The sequence below is a fragment of the Chenopodium album genome, chromosome 8, assembly GCF_948465745.1.
Source record: "Chenopodium album chromosome 8, dcCheAlbu1.1, whole genome shotgun sequence".
In the NCBI taxonomy this organism is placed as follows: domain Eukaryota; kingdom Viridiplantae; phylum Streptophyta; class Magnoliopsida; order Caryophyllales; family Amaranthaceae; genus Chenopodium; species Chenopodium album.
This window is the reverse complement of record NC_137841.1, coordinates 73,207,871-73,233,762: the sequence shown is the minus strand read 5'-3', so window position 1 is coordinate 73,233,762 and position 25,892 is coordinate 73,207,871. Positions and strand designations below refer to the sequence as shown.

The window sequence follows — 25,892 nt, the reverse complement described above, 5'->3', positions numbered from 1 at the left end:
CCACATAAAACACTTCTAAAATTTGTTAAAATTACTCATAACACATATCTACTAGAAAATATTATCAGTCAATAGATTCAAGAGAATTCATCAGCCAAAATTTGTAAATTAAAAAACAAAAAAAATGAAATCAACGTTTAATTTCAAGGAGAGAAAAAATATGTAAATAAACAAACAAAAGAGGAGAAATGAAAAGGGATTTATTTATAGCATGCACATACGTACCTTATAGACACGTCCATTACCAAGAACACGCTCTTCAGCAAGCCATCCTGGAAGAAGCCAGCGGTATGAAGGGGAGCTCATGTCATGGATGAATGACACCGTCCCGTTAGGATCGTTGCCGGTAATACGTGCTTGTCCTCGTGCCCCCAATGTGCTCAATGTTGACATGGTCATGGCTGTTGGCCTGAATCTGTGCTCTCTCATCGTCGCGTTGTTAGCCATTGTTTTGGGGGGTGAAAGAGTGAAAAACACGAGAGAAAGGAATTAAGGAGCTTAGCAAGGCTATATGGTTAATTGGTATGAGAGGGGTGTACATGTATATATAGTCGAGGTGGAGTTTATGTTTGGGTATTAGGGCCTTAAATTTTTTAAATTGCATTAGGCACCCTTTTGCTTTTGGAGGTTTATTTTTATTTATTTAATTTTTATTTTAAATACATGCAAATTAAAAAAGCTGAGAGTGAGAGATAGTTCAAGTAGTTAGAGCTTTCCTTCCGGTTTCAAGAAATTATGGGATTGATTTTCACCCCACCCTTGTGGCTCTCTAAACACCAAAAAAATTAAATAAAATAAATAAAAAAGCTTAGTATAAGATTGTAAGTATCGATTTCTATATTATAAATATGATCCATATTTGTTACATACACCAATCCATACTACTAATTGTATTGTATATAGAAGTATGGAGTTTTGAGAATTATCTTTTCTTACACGTCGTTGATATATAGTGATTTAAATTAATTATGTATGCTAGTGAGATTGGTCCAAAATATAATTTTATTTGCTTAAGCAGTCCTTAAAGTGTTGCAATTCTGAAAATAGAGTTTTGACGAGGATGGAAAGTTTAATAATTATAATTAGTGAGGTAATAATCATAATTGGTGATATTGATCTTTAAATGAGGAGATATTTACCTTATTAGAGAAAAGCTTATTCACAAAAAAAATCAAGAAGAATTGGGGGATCGAGTCAGATATCCTTGATCCTATCCAATGGATAGAGGATAGTCATTGGTCACACTTTTCATTAGAATGTTGTTTAGGGCTTATTAGGACTTAGGGCCTGTTCTCATTGACTGAAGCTAAGCAGAACTGAACTGAACTGAACTGAATATTTTATAAAAGAAGGAAATTAGGAGCTGAACTGGATTGAACTGAACTGAATTTCAACGTATGAGAACAAGCCCTTAGGAGTTAACAAGCAATAATGTGAAAACGTTGCTTGTATTTTGAATGGTAGGTCAATGTGTATGTCCACATATAATCAAGTTAATGTTTAAGAATAGGGTTAGTGTTATATGGAATGTAATAAGTTGTGTACTTGAGTGATTCTGTAAAAATTAGCAAAAAATCCTAAAGGATGTAGATATCAAGTGTAATTTGACATATGTAACAAAGTAACATAACATAAAATATTAGGTAAATATAACAAATTTAACGGATCTTTAAAGGTAAATTACAAAGAACATAACAAGCTTTTAAGAATGAATACCTAACATACGGTTTTCAAAATAATTAAATATTGAACATAACGGTAGATCATTTAACTGGTTTATCCGTATCTCACTTCTCCTATATTTGCCTTATAATGTTATATTAGCCATAAACGACAAAAATTATAAATGTAACAAAATTTTCTACTTATACACAATGAATGTAACGGAATTTCTCTATCATATTTTTCTTCCTTGCGATTGTTGATTTTACTGAACTGAACTTAACTTAATTTCAAAAACTTAAACTTATTTTTATTAAACTATACTTATTTTTACTGAACCAAAATTAAATTTATTATGCTACATACGGAGTATTTTTGTAAAAATGCATTATTTGAAGGTTATGATTTATGAGGGAGTTGGTCAGTAGGTGGACTAACATCCAGTGGAGTTAGTTCTGGCCTGAAGCCCATTTTCGCACCTAACCCTTTTTTATTATTTTTTTTTTTATAATTTTTTGAGTTTCGAATATTATTGGTAAGATTGAAAATAATAGTCGTAATAAAAATTACGGAGAAAAGTCCTAAAAAAAAAAATAAAAAATAAATAAAATTACGGAGTAAAAATTAACGGAGAACTGTAGAGTTGTTGGTAGAGTTTCAGTTAAATCTAACAAAGTGGGGCTCCCAAACTCCCATTTTTGATGTTCTTCCCTGGAATGGTGTGAATCCCAGGTAATTTCTCAACTCAATTTGTTTTCAATGTTTTAATTTCATCGATATTTCTGCAATTTTGTTCCTTCCCCTTTTTAATTTTTAATTATTTAAATTATGAAAATTTATCCCTTAAGTTTATTAATTTGTTTTTTTTTTTTTTTTTTTTTTTATTGATTATAGTATCGTATTCATTTAGGGCTTGATATGATTGAATGTTTCACTACTGTTATCGCTGAAATTTTGATCTGGAATACGATTAAATTGGTATAAATTCATAGAGAAACTACAATTTTTACTTTTAGAGGTATAAATTGGTAGCCCTTTAAATTCTATTGAGTTATTGATTGCTAATTTCTTTTGAATTGTAGCCCTTTAAAGTTTAAATTCATAGAATTGTTGTTTAATTTTTTCCCCAGATTTTAAGGGATGGTTTGGTTGTTTGATTGTTAGATTGGGGATAATTATTGAGGAATTGAGAGAGTTGAATCTAGTTCAAAAAGAGTCTGATCACTTAATGTTGATTTCAATAGAATATACAAGATGTAAAAATGTCTCTTCTGAAATGAAGTTAAATTTTACACTGCATTGTATTTGTGCATTTGTTGGTGAAGGGGATGTATTAGCAATTTATATTACAAGGGCTGAATGCATTCGAATTCAAGAGATCTTAAAGTTTTACAGTCAGAATTTGGGTTTTCCAATTGTATAGATCTAGTTTTTCGCCTCCAAAAGAGTTTTGTTTGATGTTAAAACAGACTTTGGGATTTCCACTTCATAGACTGAGCTATTTATATTATGCAGCATAGGTTTACAAGCCACGGAGTCTGAAGGCTTCAAACATTAGTACTTACAAAACCCCTGGCTGTGCCTTTGAGCTTCAGGCGTTTAACGATTTACAGACTGAAATATTTATATGTTCATAATGCACTTAGATTTCCTGGTTGATTGTGTTATCGAAATTCACGTAGGATTTCCAATAGTATTTACAAAACCCGTGGCCGACTTGTGCTTGTACCCTTGTTAGTGCATGTCTGCATGGTTTCCAACTTACTTTCCATATATATTCTTACGGCTTATTAAATGTCGGAGAATGAAATGTCTTTTGATTTGCTACTTAATTGATGATAGTAAGGTTTAACTCTTGATTCTTCTAGATTCGCAATTGAAAGGCTTATTTGCTTATGTTATCTTTGAGATTGATCAAACCATGTTGTCCTAGACATCCCTTATATGTGCCTTGTAATGCTAATGAGCTTGTAGTGGCAAAATTTACAATGTTCTCGGTAGTGAGTCTTCCTATTGCATCTGGAAAATTATGTATACATAGGACTGTAGGAGCATGTGTTGCCAGAGAAGGGTTCAACAATCTAATGCAGAACCAGTTTAAGCGTGAGGTCCTCTTTGGATTATTGTCACATTCCCATGTTGTAGTTGATAGGCTTCCTCACGATATGTGTCTCGATGGATTGTTATTGGCACTTCAGAACCTAATTTGGCGTCTAGGGATATAGGCAAGGTCAGAAGATATTCTGTTTATTACTACAAGTGTGCCAAACTCCAATCTTGTCAGTTGAAGAGCTATGAAGAACAAATAGGTTTGAACATTGTGTTGTCCTTTCTTGTTTGAGTTCATCTCTTTAACTTAGGACATGTTTTGGACTATGCCCTTTTAGGCATTGATGCCTGCCTGAATCTTCAACTTCTGTAGTAGACATAATTTAGTGCCTTCTGCAGGCCATTTAGCATAAAAATGTTCCAATCTACCGCAAAAATATGATCATTTTCTTAGTAGAGAGATTTGAATGTGGACTTTGCATTTTGCTAGATGACATAATTGGTGTTTGAATATAAAATGAGATTTAGCTCTAAAGTTATACTAGTTTGTCAGTTTGCCGTATGCTGAATGACACAGGCCCATCGGTGTCAAATTAGCTTATTGTTGAAGGAGCCGGGATGATTTTTTTCCTTTTAAGGAGTGGCTTTTAATTTTCAGCGGTGATATTTGATGGTTCATACATCACTAGTAGTTTTTGAGTCTGACCCAAGACCTGCCTATACTGGAATTCTGGATTCACAGGTGCAATTTGGCTTTAATGTTATGCCTTAGGGATTCTATGTATAGTGTTACAGTGTCATCATCAACAGCTAGGGTTCACTCTTGGATTTGTTTCTTTTCTTATCCTTTTTAAATAAAAAGAAAATGGCAAAAGTATATGCTGTGTTAGTGTTGCATGTTTACTGTCTTATATGTGATATTAAATTATTAACACCTTTAAATACCAGGGAAGTGACTGGACCTCGTAGAATGGCAGACTCAAACCAGGATGTTGGTGACTATGACACACTGAAAATCGATGGAGTGGAAGTTCTTTGGACTGAAAAATATGAATCTCTATTTGTGTATATAATGGCGGAAGAAATTGCTAAGGGAAACATGCAAGCGACTACTTTTGCCAATGCAGCATGGAAAAGTATTGCAGAGGCTCTGAGACAAAGAACAGGGAAGGAATACACATATTTGCAGTTGAAGAATAAATATCACAACCTGAGGGCTCGATGGAGTGACTTTAGTAACCTGTTGCAGGAGAGAGACATTGTGTATGACTCGATAACTGGAGAAGTTATTGCTTCAGATGCTGTGTGGAGGAAATTGTCTACAGTATGATTTTCAACCTTTTTCTACAATTTATAGTTGAAATTTGGTAATAATTCATGTCATTAGTTTGATGAGTAAACTTAATTTTGGACTTGAATGATTTGTTCTTTTAATGCAGAAATATCGGCGAGCAAAAAGCTTCAGAAAGAAAGGATTGAAAGATTATGACAAATTATGCGTGATATTTGGTGATCCAGAAATCCAATACATTAGAGGAGATTCCAGTGAAGGAGATGGTGATCCTTATAGAGCCAAGAGAATTGAGAAGCGCCAAACTCCAGAGACCCCATGTAAAGATATCTTGGTTGAGAAGTCTATTACTCCTAAGAGACAAAAAACCAGTAAGAAGTTGAGCTTAACCCCTTCCTTGGATTCAGTTGCTGATAGCGGTGATGGTTGTGGGTACCAGTCTGTGCAAGTTCACGATGTTGTTAGATGTATGGAGGCACTGAACTTGCTAGAAGGAATAGATGGAGCCTCATACGTGAAAGCAACAAGGTATATTCATGATGACCCTCTGTGGAGAAAGATGTTTCTCTGTATGCCGGATGAAAGGAAGAAAGACTGGGTGCTCAACATTTGAATTTTGTGATGGTTAGACTGCTAAACTTCCATTTTTGGATTATGTCTGTCCGCTGCAGCGGCATACATGTAAATGTTCTGGATTTACTACATAACTTTTGGATGCTGGATAGGTGTATATATATATATACCGAGTAAAAAAAACTCGTCGATCTTCTTTCCATCTCTTCTCCACCATGCATTGAGTGAGTATAAAATCAAAAATATACTACTATTATGTTTTCGGAGATATGACAACAAATACCCTAATTCTTACATTGTATTTCTAATATCCTAAAACATACTGTATTTGACATAATTCTTATGTACTTCTAAGATCCTGAAACATACTGTATTTGGCATTCACGTCAAACATTCAAACCTCGTAATTATGTATCAGAGGTTTGTAACTTCTTGATCAATTTAAATCCAGGCAAGCCGGCAAATCTTTCAAGTCAGATCCTGAATTCGCTTGGTTTACAGGGGCCATTTATGAGTTCTGCTTCTCACTACCATCATCGATGTACGGACTACTCCCAAAGTGGCCTAGACCTTTGCAGGGAGATAAACTAGATTACCCTTGAAAATAGGGCAGACTATTGTCATAATGTAACTCTACAAAGTAATTTAGTTGTAAAAGCACAAATATTAAAACAATTTTATTACGGTATATTTTTTGCCACGTGATAAACATTTTTTTTAGTAAGGTGATAACCCTGTATTTTCTCGTATAACTAATGTCGGATTATTACTTGGATAACAACATTAAAAAGACCATTGCCCATAGGAATGTATATTGTACGAGTACTACTTTGAAATCCATACTGGATTAAAAATGGCGGCAACGAGCGATGAAGAAATGGAGAAGTTACTCTCTCTCGCTGATCAAATCTCCAACGATTTCGAAAATGGCATCAATGAAATCCAAACCCTAAAATCAAACTTCAATGCCGAAATCAACCATCGTCAATCTCTCGAGCTCACCTGCTCCACTTTGAGGAGAGAGAATGAACGATTGAAGAACCTTCATCTCGAAACCCTAAACAATCTTATGCTTCAATTACAACACAGAGGAAATTCTCACAATGTAAAAGAGGAATTGCAGAAATTAACCACCGAATCACTCAAAATTGCAGAAGATCATCGGAAAACTGTGGAATCATTGAAGCGAAATCACGAGGAAGAAATTAGGGTTTTGGAGGTTCAAATTGGGGAAATTTCGCGTCAAAAATCGGCGGATGAAGCGACGATTTATCAGCTGCATCATGAGCTGATTTCGTTAAGGAATCGATTGAAGGATGTGGAGGAGAAGAGTCGAGTAGAGATTGAGGATTTGAGGGATTGTATATTTGTAGAGCAGGAAGAGAAGAAGGAATTGAGTAAGAAAGTTAGGGATTTGGAGAAGGAATTGCTCGTTTCGAAGACGAAAGCAGCTGATCAACAGTTTTCTTCGTCAGACAAACAGTTGGATTTGCTAAAGCAGAAGATGATGAAATTGAGGAGAGAGAATGAAGCTCTTAAAAAACAGCTGATTGCTTCTAAACAGAGCTAAATGAGGAGATTTGCTTCAACTAGGTAACAAACAGAAAACGTTACTACTTCGTTTTGATCATATTATTTACATATATTGTTGTGCAAATTTGAATATGTATCGTGGAATTGTTAGATGATTTGTACATTGGTAGTTTGAAATGACGAGTAATAGTGCATTGATACTTTAACGATATAAGGATTTAAAAGGAATTTGAGTACTACTTATGTGCCAATTGGTTTTTCTAGCAATATGTAGATACTAGATAAGATGTGTATTTAGGGCTATTATCTGTATGCTGTGTAACAACAAGCCTATAGTTTGGTGTTTGTTTTCGTTATATGTTGAGCCATAATGCTCTTAAAAAACATCTTAATTTCGTACGAGTACTATTATCTAGGATATGTTGGATCTAAGATGACTTAACTACAGGACTCGCAGATGTCTGTGTCCTGAAGTCTTGTATCAACTGTTATTGCTGTTACGATGGGGATTACCTATTATTAGTAGGTTCCTTTTGGTGTCTGCCTGTTTAGGAAACACCCCACTTAATCGTAAACAAAAAGGACGAGGAGAAATAAGAATAAGAGGGTTCCTTTGCCTGTGTTTAGTAAATGACTCTAGGAGGCCAAACCGCCAAAGTGAAGGGATGCCTGCTTAGGTATTAGGTGCAAGTGTTGTTATGAGTCTAGCCTCTCAAGTTTCACATTCCGTTTTATTACTATAAGACCGCGTATCTATTCAATACCTGAACCTGCAGCCTAGTTTCACCTTGAAAAAAGTTTCTCTGCCCTGTGTACGTAGAGGGTCATCGCAAAACCTAGGGTGATTGCAAGAGCCTCATCCCTGAAAGCTAATATAAACTGAGTTACAGACATAAGGTGGTTGCAAGATTATCTTATTTGAAAGCTAAACTTGATATAAATGAGTAAACAAGGGCTCTGTTGAGGTGTTTTACAATTAAGGTTTTTTTTTTTTCCTAATCTGGTTAGACAGTTAAAAGCATACTGTTTTGATTATTCTGATAGTCATACATTCAGCATTATGCAATGCAGGAATTTATATAGCTTGCACAAAACTTATTGTTCATTTAAACAAAAATTAACAAATTCAGTCACACAACGTATTTAAAAGTTCGCAAAGATATCCTAGAATTAAATTTAGATTACGGATTTTTAGTTTCTTGCTCATCACTCAAATCAAGATCAGCAAGCAATTCTTCCAATTCAAGTTCTGAATTATCTGGCTTCATGGATACCATTTCCGAGGTTTGATTTTCACCTTCCCTGTCATTCAATGACAAATTGAACATTGCTTCTGGATTCTTCTCTAAATCTCCCAAGAACTGTTGATATTCTGGACTTGCCTTCTGCCTAGTAACCTTAATATTGAGCTTTGCTGCTGCACTTTTCTTCTTAATCAGAACAACATTTGGCAGTGTATCCACAGAATTCTCAATTTCAACATCAGCAGAATAATTCATACTGCACAATTCGTAACCAAGAACATAATCCCCACGCTTCAAAACATTACCAAGATGAGTTTTAACCAAAGATTCTGTACCATTCTTACCAATATCTGAGACCCGTGCAACTTTGACATTTGCTAAAGAATACAACTGTTCACTCGAAATGATCTCCACATCTAACACTTTATACTCCACTAGTTCACTACTAGTCTTTAGAGGCTCAAAAGGTTCCTTCCAATAATCATTGCCACGTATCTGAAATTGAGTCAATGTTAAGGGATCGATAACTCTAATAAACTTATAGGATGATATACAAATAACTAGAGGTCCAACATGATGTGAAGCAATGAGACTTCGTGGAAGATGTATAAGATCATACAGGTAAATAGGGCAGATCACAGCTGAGATGTACCAAATCTCGGTATGATTATTGCTGTTAGGATCAGAAGACTTCATAGATTTCTTTCGAAATTGATCAGGCTTAATAGGTGTTTGAGTGAGGAGGAAGTTGTACAAATTCTCGGCATCTTTTCTAGTAGCAAATAAGAAATCCACTCCTTGTTTTGCAAGCTTCATCTTCTTAATGTTGTAAAGTGTTGGTTGTGTGGTCAGCACACGTAACTTTATAGCGCGAAGAGTTTTGTCTTGAGAAGCGTACTGTCTAAGTTGCACAACATAGCTCAGTTGTGTTTCATCAATTAAATCTGAACAAGAAGGACAATTCATATAAGCTGGTGTAAACACAACATCACACTTTCTTTCTAGCCTCGAACCATCAGGGCCTTCGAATTGGACCTTTAAGACAAGTGAGATGACCGTGGTATGATCATTCGGTTGCACAAGCCAAGCATCGATCAACATCAATTGAAGTACACGAAAATAGAAACCGAGCTTCTCTAGAAGAAATCTTAGTAATGATATGGAAGACGATTCTCCTGGAGGAAATTTATGCCAACTTTTGGTTCCTGCATATGAGTAGCTTTGACAAACTTGGCAATGCCTGATAATATAATATCTTGGTAATTTTTTTGTAGGATCTTCGGAGAGTCTATAACTCTTGCACATATGGATGTCTGTGTCACTTTGGGATAACAAGAAGCCACAACATTTACAGCATGATGTGATCTCAGTAATATCCCTTCGGTTCACCGTCCATGTTTTTTCCTTGCTCGTCACTGACTGCGGAGCGAATCAAAGAACAAATTAGGAAGAAAATCAAAAAAAAAAACAACAACGACAAAGCCTTAGTCCCAAATTATCAACGTCCTATGGATGTCATGAAATCCTTACTCGACACTTCAAGTTTCATTGAATTACCTCGTTATTTTGGAGGTACAATTTATGAAAATAATTGTACTAACAAATTATATTAAAAAAGAAATCTAACGAGGTCATGGAATCCTTAATTGATTCACCTCATTATACTATAGTGGACGTACAAATTATAAAACAAATTGTTATTGCAAATATACAAATATATCATATCATATTATCATTCATATGTTACAAAACTTAAAGAGTAAAATTGTACTTTGTATTCTTTACTCAAATAAATTAATCTAACCGTAACAAAAGAAACCCTACAAAATTAGGGTTTAGTAATACAAAAAAATAAATATATACAGAAAGAAATAAAAAAATAGTACCTTAATCATTTTATCAACATCATCGACCTCGCGAAGAAACTGAGAGATTGATAAATTAAGGGAAATTTGTTTCCTAGAAAAAAGTTGAGAAGTCGTAATTATCCTTTTCTTCTTCATGATGGTTTTAGTTCTAAAGTTAACAAAAACACCAGTTTTTTTACTCATCTTTTCCATTGTTGAATGGTTGATTAATTGCTACTTCGCAATTAGGGATTTGATTCAATTTTTTTTGGGAAAAATTAGGAAGATAGTCTAATGCGGCTTGCGGCTTGCGGCTATATAAGGGGTAGTCAGTTTTAATTACGTGCAGGCTAAAGTGGTAAAATATAAGTAAATTTCAGTTGTTTCCTAAATTTGATAAATACGAATAGATTTCAATATATTAGGTGAATATCTGATTAGTTTATATTATTAACTTTATTATCCCTTGGATTGACGAAGCAATTCTTTTTTTTTAATTATTATTTTTAAAAAAAAAACGAAGCAATTTTTCTATACCTTTCATTAAAAAAGATTTTTTTTTTGAAGTAAAAAAAAAGAAAAAAAAAATGAATAAGGGTATATTAATAAGGGAGATTAAATTAGTGTTATTAATATATTATTATAATTATTTTTATTGATTTGTTCTAGTCTATCTGTTGAAGATAAAATAAGCTTAGAAAATTCAACTACAATAAGTTCAGAAAATGAAGTAAAATCAAATTAGGTAAGATAAAATAATTTCAAACAAAGTTATATGAAACAAATAGACCCTTAATGATTTTTTTTGCTTGCAATAACAATTGCTCTCTTATATACTTCCATTTATGTTTCATTATTTTATTGTTTTGACTTAACTTCTGATTTAGTGAGAACCCTTCAAAGTCACACTTAAACAAGGCAGCTTTTGATTTGGTATTGATCCTTTATGTTAATGTATTGATGTGGATAAGGTTTATACATCATGTACTTTGTGTAGATTATCATTAAAATATATGTGCGCGTTCAACTATCTGTAACGAGACCTGGACATGTAAATGTAGCTGAATTGTAGGATTTTGTGGATACCACTCTTCAATTCTATCATATATTGATGGTACTTGTGGTAAATCGCGTCTGTTCTTGATCAGTATTTGGACACGATATGGATTTCATTCTTATACTTGTAAATTTAAAAGTGATGTATGCAGCATCAGGTGCACCTAAATAAAATTTTGGAGATCAGACTAGAAGCACAAGATTATCAATCCATAAATTCAATTAAGAACTCAGATACATTATTTCTTATATAACAATAGGGTCAATAGCCCACAGCAACCAAGCACACTTATTACACTTTTATTCAACATCCAAGTAACAAAGATGAGTAAACAAATTGTGTAAATAAACAACAAAACTTTGACAATTTTCTTTATTGTTTGTAGTAAGTAGAAGATAAACAGTATCAGGGAGAGTGACTTATGATTATGATTTTTGAAGCTAGGGCACTAGGTAAGATAGTGGAGACTTTAGTTTAGTAAGGAGGTGGAGACTTGTAAGAGTACGAGGGTGAGTAGTAGTATGGTTTAGGAGAGTAGTAGTATGAAGGGGACTTGGATTTGTAGTCATATGAAGGGGACTTGTAGGGTTCAGGGGACTTGTCATATGAAGGAGCCTTGTATGGTTCGGGGGATTTGTAGTCATATGAAGGGGACTTGTAGGAGGGTGGAGACTTGTAGTACGAAGGGGACTCATAGGAGTACGAAGGGGATTTGTAGGCTGGTGGAGACTTGTAGTATGAAGGGGACTCATAGGAGTATGAAGGGGACTTGTAGGCTGGTGGAGACTTGTAGTCGTATGAAGGGGATTCATAGGAGTATGAAGGGGACTTGTAAACTGGTGGAGACTTGTAGTCGTATGAAGGGGATTCATATGAGTATGAAGGGGACTTGTAAACTGGTGGAGACTTGTAGTATGAAGGGGACTCGTAGGAGTATGAAGGAGCCTTGTAAGCTGGTGGAGACTTGTAGTATGAAGGGGACTCGTAGGAGTATGAAGGAGCCTTGTAAGCTGGTGGAGACTTGTAGTATGAAGGGGACTTGTAAGCTGGTGGAGACTTGTAATATGAAGGGGACTCGTAGGAGTACGAGGGTGAGTAGGTGCCATATTCATAGGGTGGTGGAGACTTATATTTGTATGGAGGGGATTTGTAGGAGTACGAGGGAGAGTAGGGTGGTGGAGATTTATAGTATGATGGGGATTTGTACACATATGAGGGCGAGTAGTATGGTGAGGGTTTGTAATCGTATGAATCTGCAGCTACGTTAGTAAACAGTGGAAGCAATGCAAAAGCACAGACAAAAATAATAAGCCAGTTATTTGCCATTGTGTATGTTGTGCCAAAAATATCAGCTGCCTGCTCTTCTTCCCTCTGATTATTTGACAAGTTACTTGCTAATCTTTGTGTGCAGGCTATGAATGTTGCTTCAAACTTAAAAGATAATACTCGTTTATATAGTTAACATATCGTGCAACTTGAAGGATTTGTTTAATTCCTGAGGAAATTTTCAAACTTCAAAAACATCTATCACAGCTGATCACACACACCCCTACTTGAATTTTTAGATTAGTGTAACTAGTCATTTCGCGTTACATTAAGAAACATTATTAAAGAAATTGTCAAGTTGAGTACTTGTTTTCTCTTTTTCCCTTTCTTCTTTGCTTGTTTACTATGTCATTACTAGAACTAATCAGAGGAATCATACCACATCTAGAATCGGTCTGTGTAACGAACATCATGATCATGACGCTGAAAACTTCGAATATTTTCAATTTTTATTTTGGTCAGAAGGGGAAATAGTATGCTAGTCCTCTAGAGAAAATTAAATTAATTGCTACTTACCATTTGAATTTTCTCATATGAAAACATTACCGTGATCAGTAGATTTAACCTTTTATTGATGCAAAGGTTATTTGACTAGGTACTATTAGAACTGGTCTTATGACCATGTAATTGATGTAAATTATGCCGTGTGAACTGAAGTGTTGCTTACAAATGTTAAATTATGACCAATTATGTACTCCGTTTACTAGTTCTACCATATTGATATTTCACCATTGTTAATTCACCATTTTGACCAATATTATCTTTAACTATCAATCTTGTTAGTAATTAATTAGTCTGTTTATATCGCGAGGTTCAAAGAACTATCTTCCCTCATTTCTGCAACTAATCACGTTGTCTGACAGAAGATGCCTGAATCTCTTCAGAGGCCTGATCATACTATCCTAGACAATGTGCAGCAGACAATTAGACATGCAGAGTATTATACTAGTATATTTTTGTATTACTAACTAATTAATGCAAATAAGCTGAATGTTTGTTACCTTTGCAAGACCTAACAAATTGTAGTTCCTAGAAGCTTCAAAATAATGTGCTTTCATTTAATCAGTATGTACTTATAAATAATGATAAGTCTGTGGTACGGCGAGTGATTAAAGAAAAAATCATTTGAATGCGTAGATTTAGATGCTGATCTTCTTTTAAAGTTTTTCTATCAAAAAAAGACTTTTTATATCATATAAGCAAGTCATCAGATCATAATTCATATTTGCCAAATAAGATTAGTTTCTCAAAACTCAAATGCTTACAGTATGATCTGAAGGGAATTTATGCCTGCCTGCACTGACAATGCTGTTTTTTCTTCGATTACTCTATTGTTATCTAATACTTCGTACTCCATAGTAGAGATCATATGTAATACACTAATACAGACAGTTTGATAGAATTTACCAATGACTGCTCTGTATATTTGATCAAATGATATCAGTTGTATTGAATTTGTTCTGTGTGTAATTTGTTGGTTATGATTCTTATCAACTACTTCATTTGTTAAACTAGACAATTATTCAGGGAAACGGAGATAGCTAAATCCTATTGGTTAACGCGATGTGTTTGAACTCTTTAACTCCAACTTTGTCAACTTAATGACTTATTGATGGTGAGACTTGTAATTGAAGTCCAATTTAGTCAGATTACTCAGATATAATTTACCTTATGTTTTATGTTTCCTTGAGCTATAGATTTGGATAGCTAATTACTTTAAAGCAAAAACATAATTTTTGACAAATCCCACATTTTAATTTTACAAAGCCGACATCAAGTTTATAAACACTTGAGCAGCGTATGATGGATACGACCTTACTTGAACAGGATCTGTTCTATAGGATCGTACCTCTGTATCCTTGAGTTCTAAGGAGACAGAAAACCAAGTCTGGTGGATGAATTAATGACCGTGTGATCAGAGCGTGATTAACAGCTACCTTTGGTTCTCGGACCACTGATGCCGTAGATGATCGTTCCCCGGCTACTCTGTGAGCTTGGGATGGTCACACGGTTGTCTGACAGACTCCAAATATTATTGCAGCCTATGAACAATGTAATCTTTTACTTTATTTTAATTTGTGGAGAGAATGAAGAATGTAATTGTAATGTAACAACAAAATATAATGTTCATGAGTATCGAGTATGGTGCAGAGATGGACTGAGGTTGGGAAGTTGCTGTCACAAAGTAAACTGTTTGATCTCTACTTGAGGTTTGCCTAACCAGTAGTTAAAATAGAAAACTTGACAACAATTCGAGGTAAAAGGGATTAGTTATTTGTAAGTTTAATAGGTTAATGCAATGTGATTAGCGCTATAACATCAACTCTATAACTCCCACATTATTATTTTACAAAGTAAACACCATGTTTATAAACACTTGAGCAGCATATGATGGATACGACCTTACTTGAACAGGATCTGTTCTATAGGATCGTACCTCTGTATCCTTGAGTTCTAAGGAGACAGAAAACCAAGTCTGGTGGATGAACTATGACCATGTGATCAGAGCGTGATTAACAGCTGCCTTTGGTTCCCGGACCACTGGTGCCGTAGATGATCGTTCCCCAGCTACTTTGTTAGCTTCGGATGGTCACACGGTTGTCTGACAGACTCAAATCTATTTTTAGCCCTCGTAGTTGCTGTCATAACTAACCATTTTTACAGAAAAGACTTGCAGCCTAGCTGGTGTTGCACTGTTAGTTAACTTCACACACCATCCAAAATGAAATTGATGAAATGTATGCAGAACATCAATTTTGCACCTTCAAGATCCTTACTCTAGCATTAGCTATATAGGCTTTACCTGAACCGCGTCAGATGGGGGTTGTGACACAAGCTCTATTTGATTTACGCTTCGTATCCCAGGAGGTGAACCGTGAACAAAGAGATGCCTAATTAAAGGAGTTACAAGAATCATGAAACGCCAGAATAGACGAACTACTGATTAGCCAAAAGGTGTGACTATTAGAATTTAGGACCTCTAATAACAGAAAGTTTGTCAATTGTCATGAATACTGATAAATATTTAGTCCCACATCGACATTTTATTTAATATCATACATAGTTTTATACATCCATATTGTTCTCAACAATCTATTTTGTCAAAATATGGCAACACATTACATATATGGGCCGCCAGCCCATCTGTAAACAATACAACAACACTTGGCCCAAGCCCAACCAACAAATTATGGTGTGAAACTTGATTGATTCCTTCACGCTTATCCAACTATCCAAAATATCTGTTGCCAACCGTGTTATCCCAAATTACTTATGGATTGGATAAACTCACAAACAACCTTAGTATCTTACAGTTTACCGTGTTTAGTTCGTGTATTTTGATGAGATGATATCTTTGCATCGTGTATTGCCAACATTCATGCCTCATCCAAATCCACCGTGTTGCTTTTTGAGTATTATTTCTTTCAAGGTTTGACTAGTCAACTCAAGTTCCGGCACATTTAAAGTTGAACAAAAAAATGCTTAAATTAATTTGAAACTGAGATTGAGGGTCTGTTCTCTTACGTTGAAATTCAGCTCAGTTCAGCTCAGTTCAGTTCAGTTCAACTCCTAATTTCCTTCCCTTATAAAATATTCAGTTCAGTTCAGCTCAGTTCAGTTCAGTTCAGCTCAATTCAGTTCAGTTCAGCTGAGTTCAGTCAATGAGAACAGACCCTGAGTGAGTAGATTTTGTTAAAACTTGTATACGGAGTTATATTTGATCGTACAATTGTACACAAAATATATTTTCGAATTATCTTTTTTTTTTCTCCTCGTATTTTGATACTACTAATTGTTACTTTGCTAGATAGCTAGCAATCAATCTAGCATATTCATTTCATGTCAAAAATAATGATAAACACTATAGTATCTTTACAACTAACATGTATCAACACATGAATAAACTGCAATTATGCACACATATGCCAATGTAACTATGCTTTAGTGCTTTACTAAGATAACATTACTAATACTCCTATTGTCCTAGGCACACTATACACTGATCAACTATATGTATTTTTGCGTGAATTATATCTCATATTTTTGTCGTGTAAAAATAAAAATTATTTCGTATTAAAACTGCATGTTTATTTATGTTATTGTAAAGAAAGATGTCAACTTGAATTATACAATGTAAATAATTAGTATACGTAGTTTTAATATCGATTTTCATATATATGTTGATACATGAATTACATGACTAGTATGAAAAGCAATTGATATTCTCACTCGTCTTGAAAGAATGAAGTTGCTAGCTTGTGAATTAGTTTAATGATTACTTAAGCTCCCTGGGATGTGAAATTTATTATATAATACTTTAAGTTTAATCATTAATTGATTGCCTTGAACTTCATTAGCGTTCTAACTAAGTTATCTGAAATTTCTTCAACTTTTTGAACGTTAGCATAATTCTATGTTTTCAATTGGTAGTTGAGGACACCTGTAAATCTGTAAGCGTAAATCAATTAAACTATTGTACTAAAGATCTAAAAACAGAAAAAAGTAACTTAATTTAATGAACTTTATTCTTATTCTAAAGTAAAGCACAAATTATTCAACCTGCCTTTTGCCAACGGTCTAAAACGAATATGCACACCCCAAAAAAAAAAAAAAAAAAAAAAAAACCACATGCTTAGAACATCCAACAGACAACAGTCCGCCACTTACGACGGAAACCTTTACTATAATAGTCAACACGGTGATCTAATTGGTTGGACCCCACAAAACGAGTTTGTGGCCCATTTTAACATTAAAAGATTTTGTCACCAAATTTGCCACTTTTTTTGTCCCATAAAAGTAAAAAAAAGCATGTGGAGGTCGGTTTTAAAATTCTCATACCAATATAATTTCCATACTTAAATACAGTGTACTTTTTAAGGTGTCTATTACGGAGTACTCGTAATAAAAAATAAAGGTTTGTATATGATAAGTCACACGATTAAATTTTTCGTTTTATTCATATCATAAGATTCATATGTTAATAGCTTAATAGAGTTACCCGTTACACATTATAAATTAAAAGAAAAAAATTAAAATAAAAAGAACCAATGACATAGGATTCCATCTTTCCTTAATTAAGAGACAAAAAAAAATTGGAAAATATAGTAAATGGTAAAAAAGCCAAAACAAAAGACAGCTAAAAGAAAGTTGGGTGTGTTTCCACCTTGATTCCCTCCTAGCCTCTCCTACTCAAAATATATTTATACCTTCCTTATCTCCTAATAACATCTTTCTCCCAAAGTTTAAACCACAATCTCATAACCAACCATGAATCCTCTATTCAACTTTCTCATCATATTCTCTTTCCTCCACTTTAACCTTCACCCCGCCGTCGCATGGAACGTCGGGGTGAATTACGGTACACTAGGGGATAACCTTCCGCCACCTGCTCAGGTGGCGGAATTCCTCAAAACAAAAACATCAATAAATAGGATCAAATTATTTGATGCCAATTCCGATATTGTAAAGGCGTTCGCTAACACGGGTATTGACGTGACAATTACCGTGCCTAATGGCGAGATTCCGAACCTTGTACAACTCCCTGGTGCACAACAATGGGTTGCTACGTATGTTACACCATTTGTTCCACAAACAAATATTATAAGAGTTCTTGTTGGTAATGAGGTCCTTCATTGGGGCCCACAAAACCTCATTGATAATCTTGTTGCTGCTATGCGTACCCTTCACCAAGCCCTCGTACAAGCTGGTCATAACCATATTCAGGTATGTACATTTTTTTTTTTTGGAGGTTACTTTATGGCTTTTTAATTGCTTGTTTCAATGGTTAATTGTGGTTTTGGTTAATAATGGTGGTAATTAATTTGGTTAGTTCAAACGTACCAAAGATGATGTTTCATTTTCTTAGTGTTGAATAAATAATGTATTAATGAATCATGAATGTATAGATGTAGCTTTGTTGAGTAATGAATAATGAATTCAAGTCTGCTGCAATGTTGCAGACTATCATGAGAATGGGAAATACGGTTGTCCATTTAGTTGCAACTTGCAAGTAATACAATTGTCCATTTAGTTGCAACGGGAAATGATTTTGACACACCATAATTGATTTCGACACACCTTTATGTGAGAGCACAATTTTCCATGTTCTCTCACATGGGACTATGGGAGTGTGCCAAATCAATTAATGATGTGCTAAAATCAATTCCTGGCTGCGACTTTTGCAAGTCGCAGCTTGCAAGTCTGGAATTATGCTATTTGTGACAAGGTGTTGGGTTGCAAAATACACGTATTGGGTTACAGATTTAAAGCGTGTTTGAAATTTTGATATGGGCCTAAAATTTGTAATTGGTGGATCTTGATTAGAATTTTTGACTTAATAAATTTGGCCCATGAAAAAATAGATTAAAAACAAAAGGCGTTATGCGTCAATAATATTAGAGGTGAAGAAATGAGGTTCTGTAATCTATATTTTGTAAGAACCACACAATTCAAAGCATAATGGTGAAGCAGGGTTTGCAGGACAAAACAGACACCTCAACACCCTGGCCCTCTTTGATGCAGTATGAATGCATCATTGCTTTAATTTTGTACAAAAATTTCATAAATTTAGAGATTGGATAAATTTGCACCACATTTCAATTGCATTTTCTTGGCAATCTCGAATTAATTTTCTAAGACCAAGATTAATAGTCAAGTTGATAATTTGGGATGTGTGCAAAATGTAAGTATCATCATATACTTGTATAAAATACTTGTATGTAAAAATACTTGTATGTAGTGTACAGTACCGTAGATTAAATAAATATACTGGTATATATATAGTGTAATACAAACGACTCAACAACTATGAAAGATTATTCCGTACATTGTAAAAATTGGAAACATATCATATCATTAATTATTATAAGTTGGGACTTTGTGACAAAATAACACGGTAAATTATTCCTGATGTAGATTCTACAAAGTAACATTGAAATTCGTGATTAATCAATTAAGCCAATTGCTGTAAATTTCTTGCATGTGTCAAAAAAAAAAAAAAAAAACTTGCAAAATGATGCATGAATTTTACATTAGGCTCTGACTTAAAGTAATACCAATTGTTTGATAACACGAACTAAAAAGATTACTGAATTGTGGCAGTCTATGAATTTAGCTAAAACTTTGCTTTCCTAGAGAAAATGGATGAATGAAACTCATTTTATGCTCTGCTATGAACTACAGGTCTCTTCTCCTCATTCCTTGGCCATCCTAAGCAGGTCACAACCCCCAAGCACAGGCCGTTTTCGACCCGGATGGGACAAGGGTGTGTTAGCCCCAATGCTCCAATTCCTCCGCGAAACCAAGGCTCCCTTTGTCGTAAACCCCTACCCATACTTTGATGTTTATCCTAAGAACGTCAACTTCTGCCTCTTTAAGAGGAATAGAGGAAGGTTTGATAGGTATACCAAGAAGATGTACTACAACATGTTCGAGTCTCAGATGGATGCTGTCTACTCTGCCATGAAGGCCTTGGGCTATGCAGATGTTGGCATTGTGATAGGCGAGACTGGTTGGCCTACTGTTGGTGAGTCTTTCCAGACTTGGGTTAGTCCCGCGGATGCTCAAACCTTTAACTCGAGACTGGTTATGGCTGTCAACTCGGGGAAAGGAACTCCTTTGATGCCTGGCAGGAAGTTTGAGACTTACATTTTCGGGTTGTTTACTGAAAACCAGAAGCCTGGACCTGTTGCTGAGAGGAACTTTGGTTTGTTTAGGCCCGACTTCACCCCTGTCTACGACATTGGTGTTCTGAGGAATGGACAAAAGGTATGTAATTCATCGGTAATGTTTTCTTCCTAGCTGTTTTTATGCTTAAGCTTTTGGTTGAGTTGGTCCACTAACATTATTTATAGTTTTGAGTCGTAATATAGCATTATGATCTAAATATTTGGTGTTTCCTTGGCTTGCAGTCTCAGACACGTCCTAGTGTAGGACCACCAAAGTCGACTGCTCCTGCTAGACCTGGCCCTGCTAAAGGATGGTGTGTGCCGAAACAACAGGCCACTGATGCACAACTGCAGTCCAACATCAACTACGTCTGCAGCCAAGGAGTTGACTGCAAACCCATCCAACCAGGAGGTGCATGTTACAACCCAAACAATGTTAGGTCTCACGCGACATATGCCATGAACACATTTTACCAGACCAAGGGTCGCCAGCCTTACCAGTGTGACTTCTCCCAGACTGCTGTTATCTCCAACCAGAATCCAAGTAAGTATTAAGGCTCCTCTATACATATTTTATGTGCTAATTGATAATGACATGTTTCAACTCCTGATTTCAAAAAGCCTAACCTGAAGATTCTCAATGACATGTAGATTGATCTAAGTTTTAGGCCTCATACTCTCATATCAACGGCCTTTTTTTTTTTTGCTGAACTGAAATATTAATGATTCAAATCGATTTAAGCTAGTTTTGTTGATAGTCAAGACTAATGTATGATCGATTTACTAGTTTACTTGTCATATGTAGCCAGCTGCCAACCTACTGAGTGAAATTAACTTTTACTTGATAACTAATTTTACAATTGACTTGAACAAGGCCTTAAAAATGCTATTACATCAAAGATTTGCTACCTTTGAGTGTTCTGTCTTCTGATGTGCAAGCACACCTTGCAAATTAATAGACTTAAGTTGTAATCTTCGTGATTTCGATGTAATCAAGCTTAAGCTTAAGATCTTGCTTCAGTTCCTGAATCTGGTTTCCATTGAACTAATTTATGCGTTCTTTTTTGCAGGTTATGGTACATGTAAATTTTAATTTCTCTTAAAGAACAGTAGGCTAAATTGAAGTTAAGGGGGTATGGACTAGGAGGTCCCTTCAACAAGATTTTTTATTCTTAACCCATTGACATAATAATTGTGTAGTTTAGCACTCTCGTTGATGGTCACTAATTAGCATAATGATTTATCATTTTCAGTGTGTAAATTATGTATGTTTTAATCAATCAAAATTATGACATTTCATTATATATTTGATTTAGAGGTTACATTTTCTTCACTCCCTCGTTTATTTCTTAGTACAAGTATCCATAGTACGGACTATGAAGTATTATTTTTACATTAATACCATTATGACCAACATTGATGTGTGAGTTCGGGGGAGGGGCGGGGGGAGAGTACCCGACAAGGGATCCCAAACCCTCAAAACTACTTAACAATTACCAAACGTACAACATACACGAGGTCATAGGAATTTGGGAAGAGAACGTTCAATTCCCTGATTAAAAGCAAATTTTATTATGCTATACGATTAGTGTTGTAACTCTTTAACTATTGATTGTCTCAAATCTAATCCCGGAGAAAGAGGAAGCTAAGGCAAAGGGGATTGATGTTTTCTTAGTGAGAACTAATCAAAACTTGAAACTATCAAATTTTATAGCTAGTTTTAAATTACCAATTAAAGTTGATAGATTAATATTCAATTGAATTGACTAAATCAAGAAGATGGAGATGTGCAAACAATCTTGGAGGGACAGGAAACCTTCCTTGAGAATCTAAATTAGTTTGGGTAAAACTGATTGATTGAAGGCAACGGAAGCTTCAGCTTTAGGAAAACCATCTTCTCCTAAAAGACATTATATGCTAATAGTCGATATTGTACTAATTAAGCTTACTTGTCTCTCAAACAAGGACTAGCAACTTTCACCAAACTTTTGTCTGTTTGTTTCTTGACAAACCAGGCTGTTGTAACATCTACCATGACCCTAACTTCATGTATCAATCTAAATCGGATTTTGCAGCATCTATTTAAAATAGCTCGTGCATATAATACACACGGCATCTCACAAATGAGTTTTATATACATGTTGCCTAGGCGTTGTTGGGGTGTACCTTTCTCTATAGGTACACCAATGTATATGATAATATTGTCGTGTGTGATACAGTTATTAAAAAAACAAATACATTTTACTGCATAAATTATAAGTTTGAAGTAAATGATCTTGGTGACAGTGAAAAAAAAGTTGCGAAGTTAAAGGAAACAGTTTTGAATCATATTTTAAAAAAAAAAAAAAAAAAAAATATCTATAATGGCTGAGTTGATTACAAAAGTCTCATTTGTAGGGATCACAAATTATTTAACCAAACCGCTGGAATTGAAGGAATAAGGTAGATAGCCATGGAAGACTCCGTGATCCTATTTCTAGGCAGTGTCTAATTGTCTATGTATAGCTTTCCTATATTTAGGACAACATCCGTACCCATTTATTCTTGCGTTTATCCAATTCTGTTGGAATTTAAAAGGTTCATTACTTCATCATAAGTTAATACAATGCTTATAAAGAGGTCATAGATGTGAGTAGTAGACTAGTAGTTGATACTCGTATTGTGGAATGGAGTTAAGATTTCCTAAAGAGTACGATCGTGGCCCATTGTTACATGCTATATTGTGCATTGCTACCAAATAAGATATGAGAATTGGATTATTTCCCTAACAGGCATACAAGATGTGTGGTCCAAAGCTCGAGTTAAAATAAAAAAACGAAATGAGCTGAAATAAAGATTATTGTACTACGTATAGAAGCAATCTTTTAAGACAGGATAATGACCTATTCTCATTGACTGAACTGAGTTGAATTGAACTTATTAGAACTAAGCTGAATTGAATTAAAATGAATATTAGTAGGAAATTAGAAGTTGAACTGAAATGGAAATAATCAGATGAGAATAGGCCCTAATGTGAGATTTATCTCAAGGTAAAAATAACAATTTTCTCTACACAAGTCAATTATCACTTTCTTCTCATGACCAATAATGATTATCATCCAATAATAAACATCTAAATCAACAACTAATATTATTCTTTTTAATTATTAAAAATAAACCCACTTTAAGACTAACAAATAATCTTTCCAATGAACTCTATTTTGTCGATCAACCACTCACCAAAATCAAATCAAACCCCTCCAATTTTCCCAAATTCCTCACCTCTTTCTCTCTCCTCTCCTCACTCCACAACACTCACTCTCTCTTCCCAAACAAAATGCAAGATATCAAAAAATCCACCCCTTCTCTGAAAAAACCCAAACACAAACACCACAATCACATCCACCCTCAAACTACCACCACCTCCGCCGCACCAACCACCGCATCAACCGCCCCAAACATCTCCTTCAAACCCAACACCGACGTAAAAGGCCTGAAATTCGGCGGGCAATTCATCGTAAAATCCTTCACAGTACGGCGATGCCGCCTCGAAGAACTCTCTCTCCTCCTGAATCTCTCTCCTCCACAACCCCTCCCTTCCACCATCGCTTTCCTCCCTTCCAATTTCACCATCTTAGCCCACCACGCTTGGCACACCCTTACTCTTGGCTTGGGCACCAAGAAATCCAAAATCATCATCTTCGTCTTCGACTCAATCACCGGAAAATCCGCCGCCGATCTGACGTGGCCGCACGAGATCCCTCTCGGTGACGTCAACAAACGGTTGATTCGAGGGATGAATGGGTGGGATTTTGCCAGGTTTAAGTTCAGAAAAGGGTGTATTACTTTCTATGTTTTTGGTGTGAGAAGAAGCGGTGAGAGAGGTGGGTTCCAGTGTGGTGAGGATTTGCGTAGTATTCTACACTCGGTTGTTTCTCTTAAGGATTTTCTTGATCATACGGCTATGCTTGCTTTGCCTAATCAAAGGTCTCTTAATCATTCTTCTTCTACTAATAATAATACTTCTCGTTCTGTTGCTGCTCATTAATTTTTTATTATTATATAATTCTTGTAGCAGAGTATTATTTTTTGGGGGTAATCTTGGTTTTTATATTAATTTTTCCTGGGTTTTTGACTTGGTTGTTGTACTTGTACATGTAATTTTGTTCTACTACTGATCAATAAACGGATATGTTAGCTTTTTTTTTTTTTAATTAACTTTTAAATAAAACGGATGTTCATCCGTTATAAAGTGACAATAAAATGTGCAAAAGTTACACTAAAACGCATAAGAGTTATTTATGCTTCATTGATAAATCTGACAAAAATGATACTAAATCTGACAAAAGTGTGCTCGATGTATAGTAAATTACTGAAAACCGGGTTTAAGTTATTTTTCGTGAAATAAGTGAAAATACGATGACTAAAAGTGATATACGTAATACTCCTAGTTAAATTATTAATTTATTTAGAGTGAGGAATAGCTCAAGTGGTTGGAGCTTTTCTCCTGGTTTCAGAAGATTTTGGGATCGACTCTCATTTCTAAACACCAAAAAAAAAAAATTATTAATTTATTATTTTATAGTTAAATAGAATGTTATGGTGTGTTCTCCATTGCTTAATCTAAAATTTTGTTAGAATTTTGTTATAAGTCACTTTGGGAGATTAGATAGTGATGTACTACGTACATTGTGAATATGAATTACAAGTATGTGACATTTTTGTCTTGGAGCACATTTATTAGGTGTTCTATTACTTAAGTTGAACTCAAGATAGTGATTTGATAAAAGCTTTAGTATGCATGTAATCTTCTTGACTCTTGAATTATTGTTTTATGTCAAATTGTCAATCACTTGCAATATAAGGAAATTTTTTTTGTCAGGAAGTTTGTTAAATTTTGTTGTTTTCTGTTTTGTTTGGATTCATCATGATTATGAAGTTAGTAGGATCATTGTTTTTAATACTCGTAAAGTCGTAATAATCCATACAAAGTATAAATAGATGAAGAGTAGTAGTTGTATGACCTTTACCAACGAGTAAGGGCCTGAGGTGAGCTGAGAATAAACGTATTGCGTTCAACAAAGTAGTCCCGGAGTTGATAAGATTATATTGTGCTCCATACAATACTTTTGTATTGTAAGATTTGTAACCAAGTTACCGTGGTAGTTAAAAATGCAAGCAAAATAGAGAAAGGAGAAACAAATAAGTTCAGAGTAAACAAGTGTGAATGATGTGGTACCAATTGGACAGTCGTGATAAGATTACTACTAATAGAATGTTCAAGGAATATATTAACAGTTCATCTATCTTTTGCTTATTCGTATTAAGGACTGGCAGAAAAGTTTCTATTCTAAATGTTGATGGTCTTGCTTTAAGTTAGAAGAAAGATACTTATCCAATGTACAAATTTTCTACAAGATGAACGTCTTTTTAATTACTTCATCTATTCCTACTTCTAGCATTTATTTCTCACACAACAGAGAGAAGTAAGTATGTAATTTAAGGACGGAGACAGAGTACTAATATAATGTCAAGGATTGTCCTTTAGTTTCTACAAGTTGCATACTTATAGACTAAAATCAGTTGAACTGAGCTGAACTGAACTGAACTGAACTAAATTGAATATTTTATAAGAGAAAGAAATTAAGAGCGGAGCTGAAATGA

The 25,892-nt window shown here is 34.7% G+C and overlaps 6 protein-coding genes and 2 non-coding genes across 8 annotated transcripts; 6 read left to right on the top strand and 2 right to left on the bottom strand.

Annotated features, from left to right (window-relative positions):
- The first annotated feature begins 2,003 nt into the window (after positions 1–2,003).
- On the top strand, positions 2,004–5,835 carry LOC145556605 (uncharacterized). Its single transcript, XM_081618256.1, has 3 exons — positions 2,004–2,394; positions 4,660–5,035; positions 5,151–5,835. The coding sequence occupies exons 2-3, from the start codon at positions 4,682–4,684 to the stop codon at positions 5,613–5,615; spliced, it is 819 nt and encodes a 272-aa protein (XP_081474382.1). The 5' UTR covers positions 2,004–2,394; positions 4,660–4,681; the 3' UTR covers positions 5,616–5,835.
- Positions 5,836–6,403: 568 nt separating this feature from the next.
- On the top strand, positions 6,404–9,801 carry LOC145556604 (protein At-4/1-like). Its single transcript, XM_081618255.1, has 2 exons — positions 6,404–7,168; positions 9,627–9,801. The coding sequence occupies exon 1, from the start codon at positions 6,429–6,431 to the stop codon at positions 7,143–7,145; it is 717 nt and encodes a 238-aa protein (XP_081474381.1). The 5' UTR covers positions 6,404–6,428; the 3' UTR covers positions 7,146–7,168; positions 9,627–9,801.
- Positions 8,290–9,453, bottom strand: LOC145555487 (60S ribosomal export protein NMD3-like). The gene has a single exon (XM_081617225.1). The coding sequence runs from the start codon at positions 9,451–9,453 to the stop codon at positions 8,290–8,292; it is 1,164 nt and encodes a 387-aa protein (XP_081473351.1).
- Positions 9,802–11,730: 1,929 nt separating the features above from the next.
- Positions 11,731–12,582, bottom strand: LOC145556602 (uncharacterized). Its single transcript, XM_081618254.1, has one exon. The coding sequence runs from the start codon at positions 12,580–12,582 to the stop codon at positions 11,731–11,733; it is 852 nt and encodes a 283-aa protein (XP_081474380.1).
- A 1,809-nt stretch (positions 12,583–14,391) lies between these two features.
- Positions 14,392–14,607, top strand: LOC145557223 (small nucleolar RNA U3). The gene has a single exon (XR_014092272.1). It is a non-coding gene; the product is annotated as a small nucleolar RNA U3 (small nucleolar RNA).
- A 372-nt stretch (positions 14,608–14,979) lies between these two features.
- LOC145557225 (small nucleolar RNA U3) lies at positions 14,980–15,194 on the top strand. The gene has a single exon (XR_014092274.1). It is a non-coding gene; the product is annotated as a small nucleolar RNA U3 (small nucleolar RNA).
- Positions 15,195–17,508: 2,314 nt separating this feature from the next.
- On the top strand, positions 17,509–21,582 carry LOC145642338 (glucan endo-1,3-beta-glucosidase-like). Its single transcript, XM_081693476.1, has 4 exons — positions 17,509–18,306; positions 19,765–20,349; positions 20,493–20,793; positions 21,320–21,582. The coding sequence occupies exons 1-4, from the start codon at positions 17,851–17,853 to the stop codon at positions 21,340–21,342; spliced, it is 1,365 nt and encodes a 454-aa protein (XP_081549602.1). The 5' UTR covers positions 17,509–17,850; the 3' UTR covers positions 21,343–21,582.
- Positions 21,583–23,343: 1,761 nt separating this feature from the next.
- On the top strand, positions 23,344–24,442 carry LOC145556601 (uncharacterized). The gene has a single exon (XM_081618253.1). It carries the CDS (start codon positions 23,566–23,568, stop codon positions 24,274–24,276), a length of 711 nt encoding a protein of 236 aa, XP_081474379.1. The 5' UTR covers positions 23,344–23,565; the 3' UTR covers positions 24,277–24,442.
- The last annotated feature ends 1,450 nt before the right edge of the window (positions 24,443–25,892 follow it).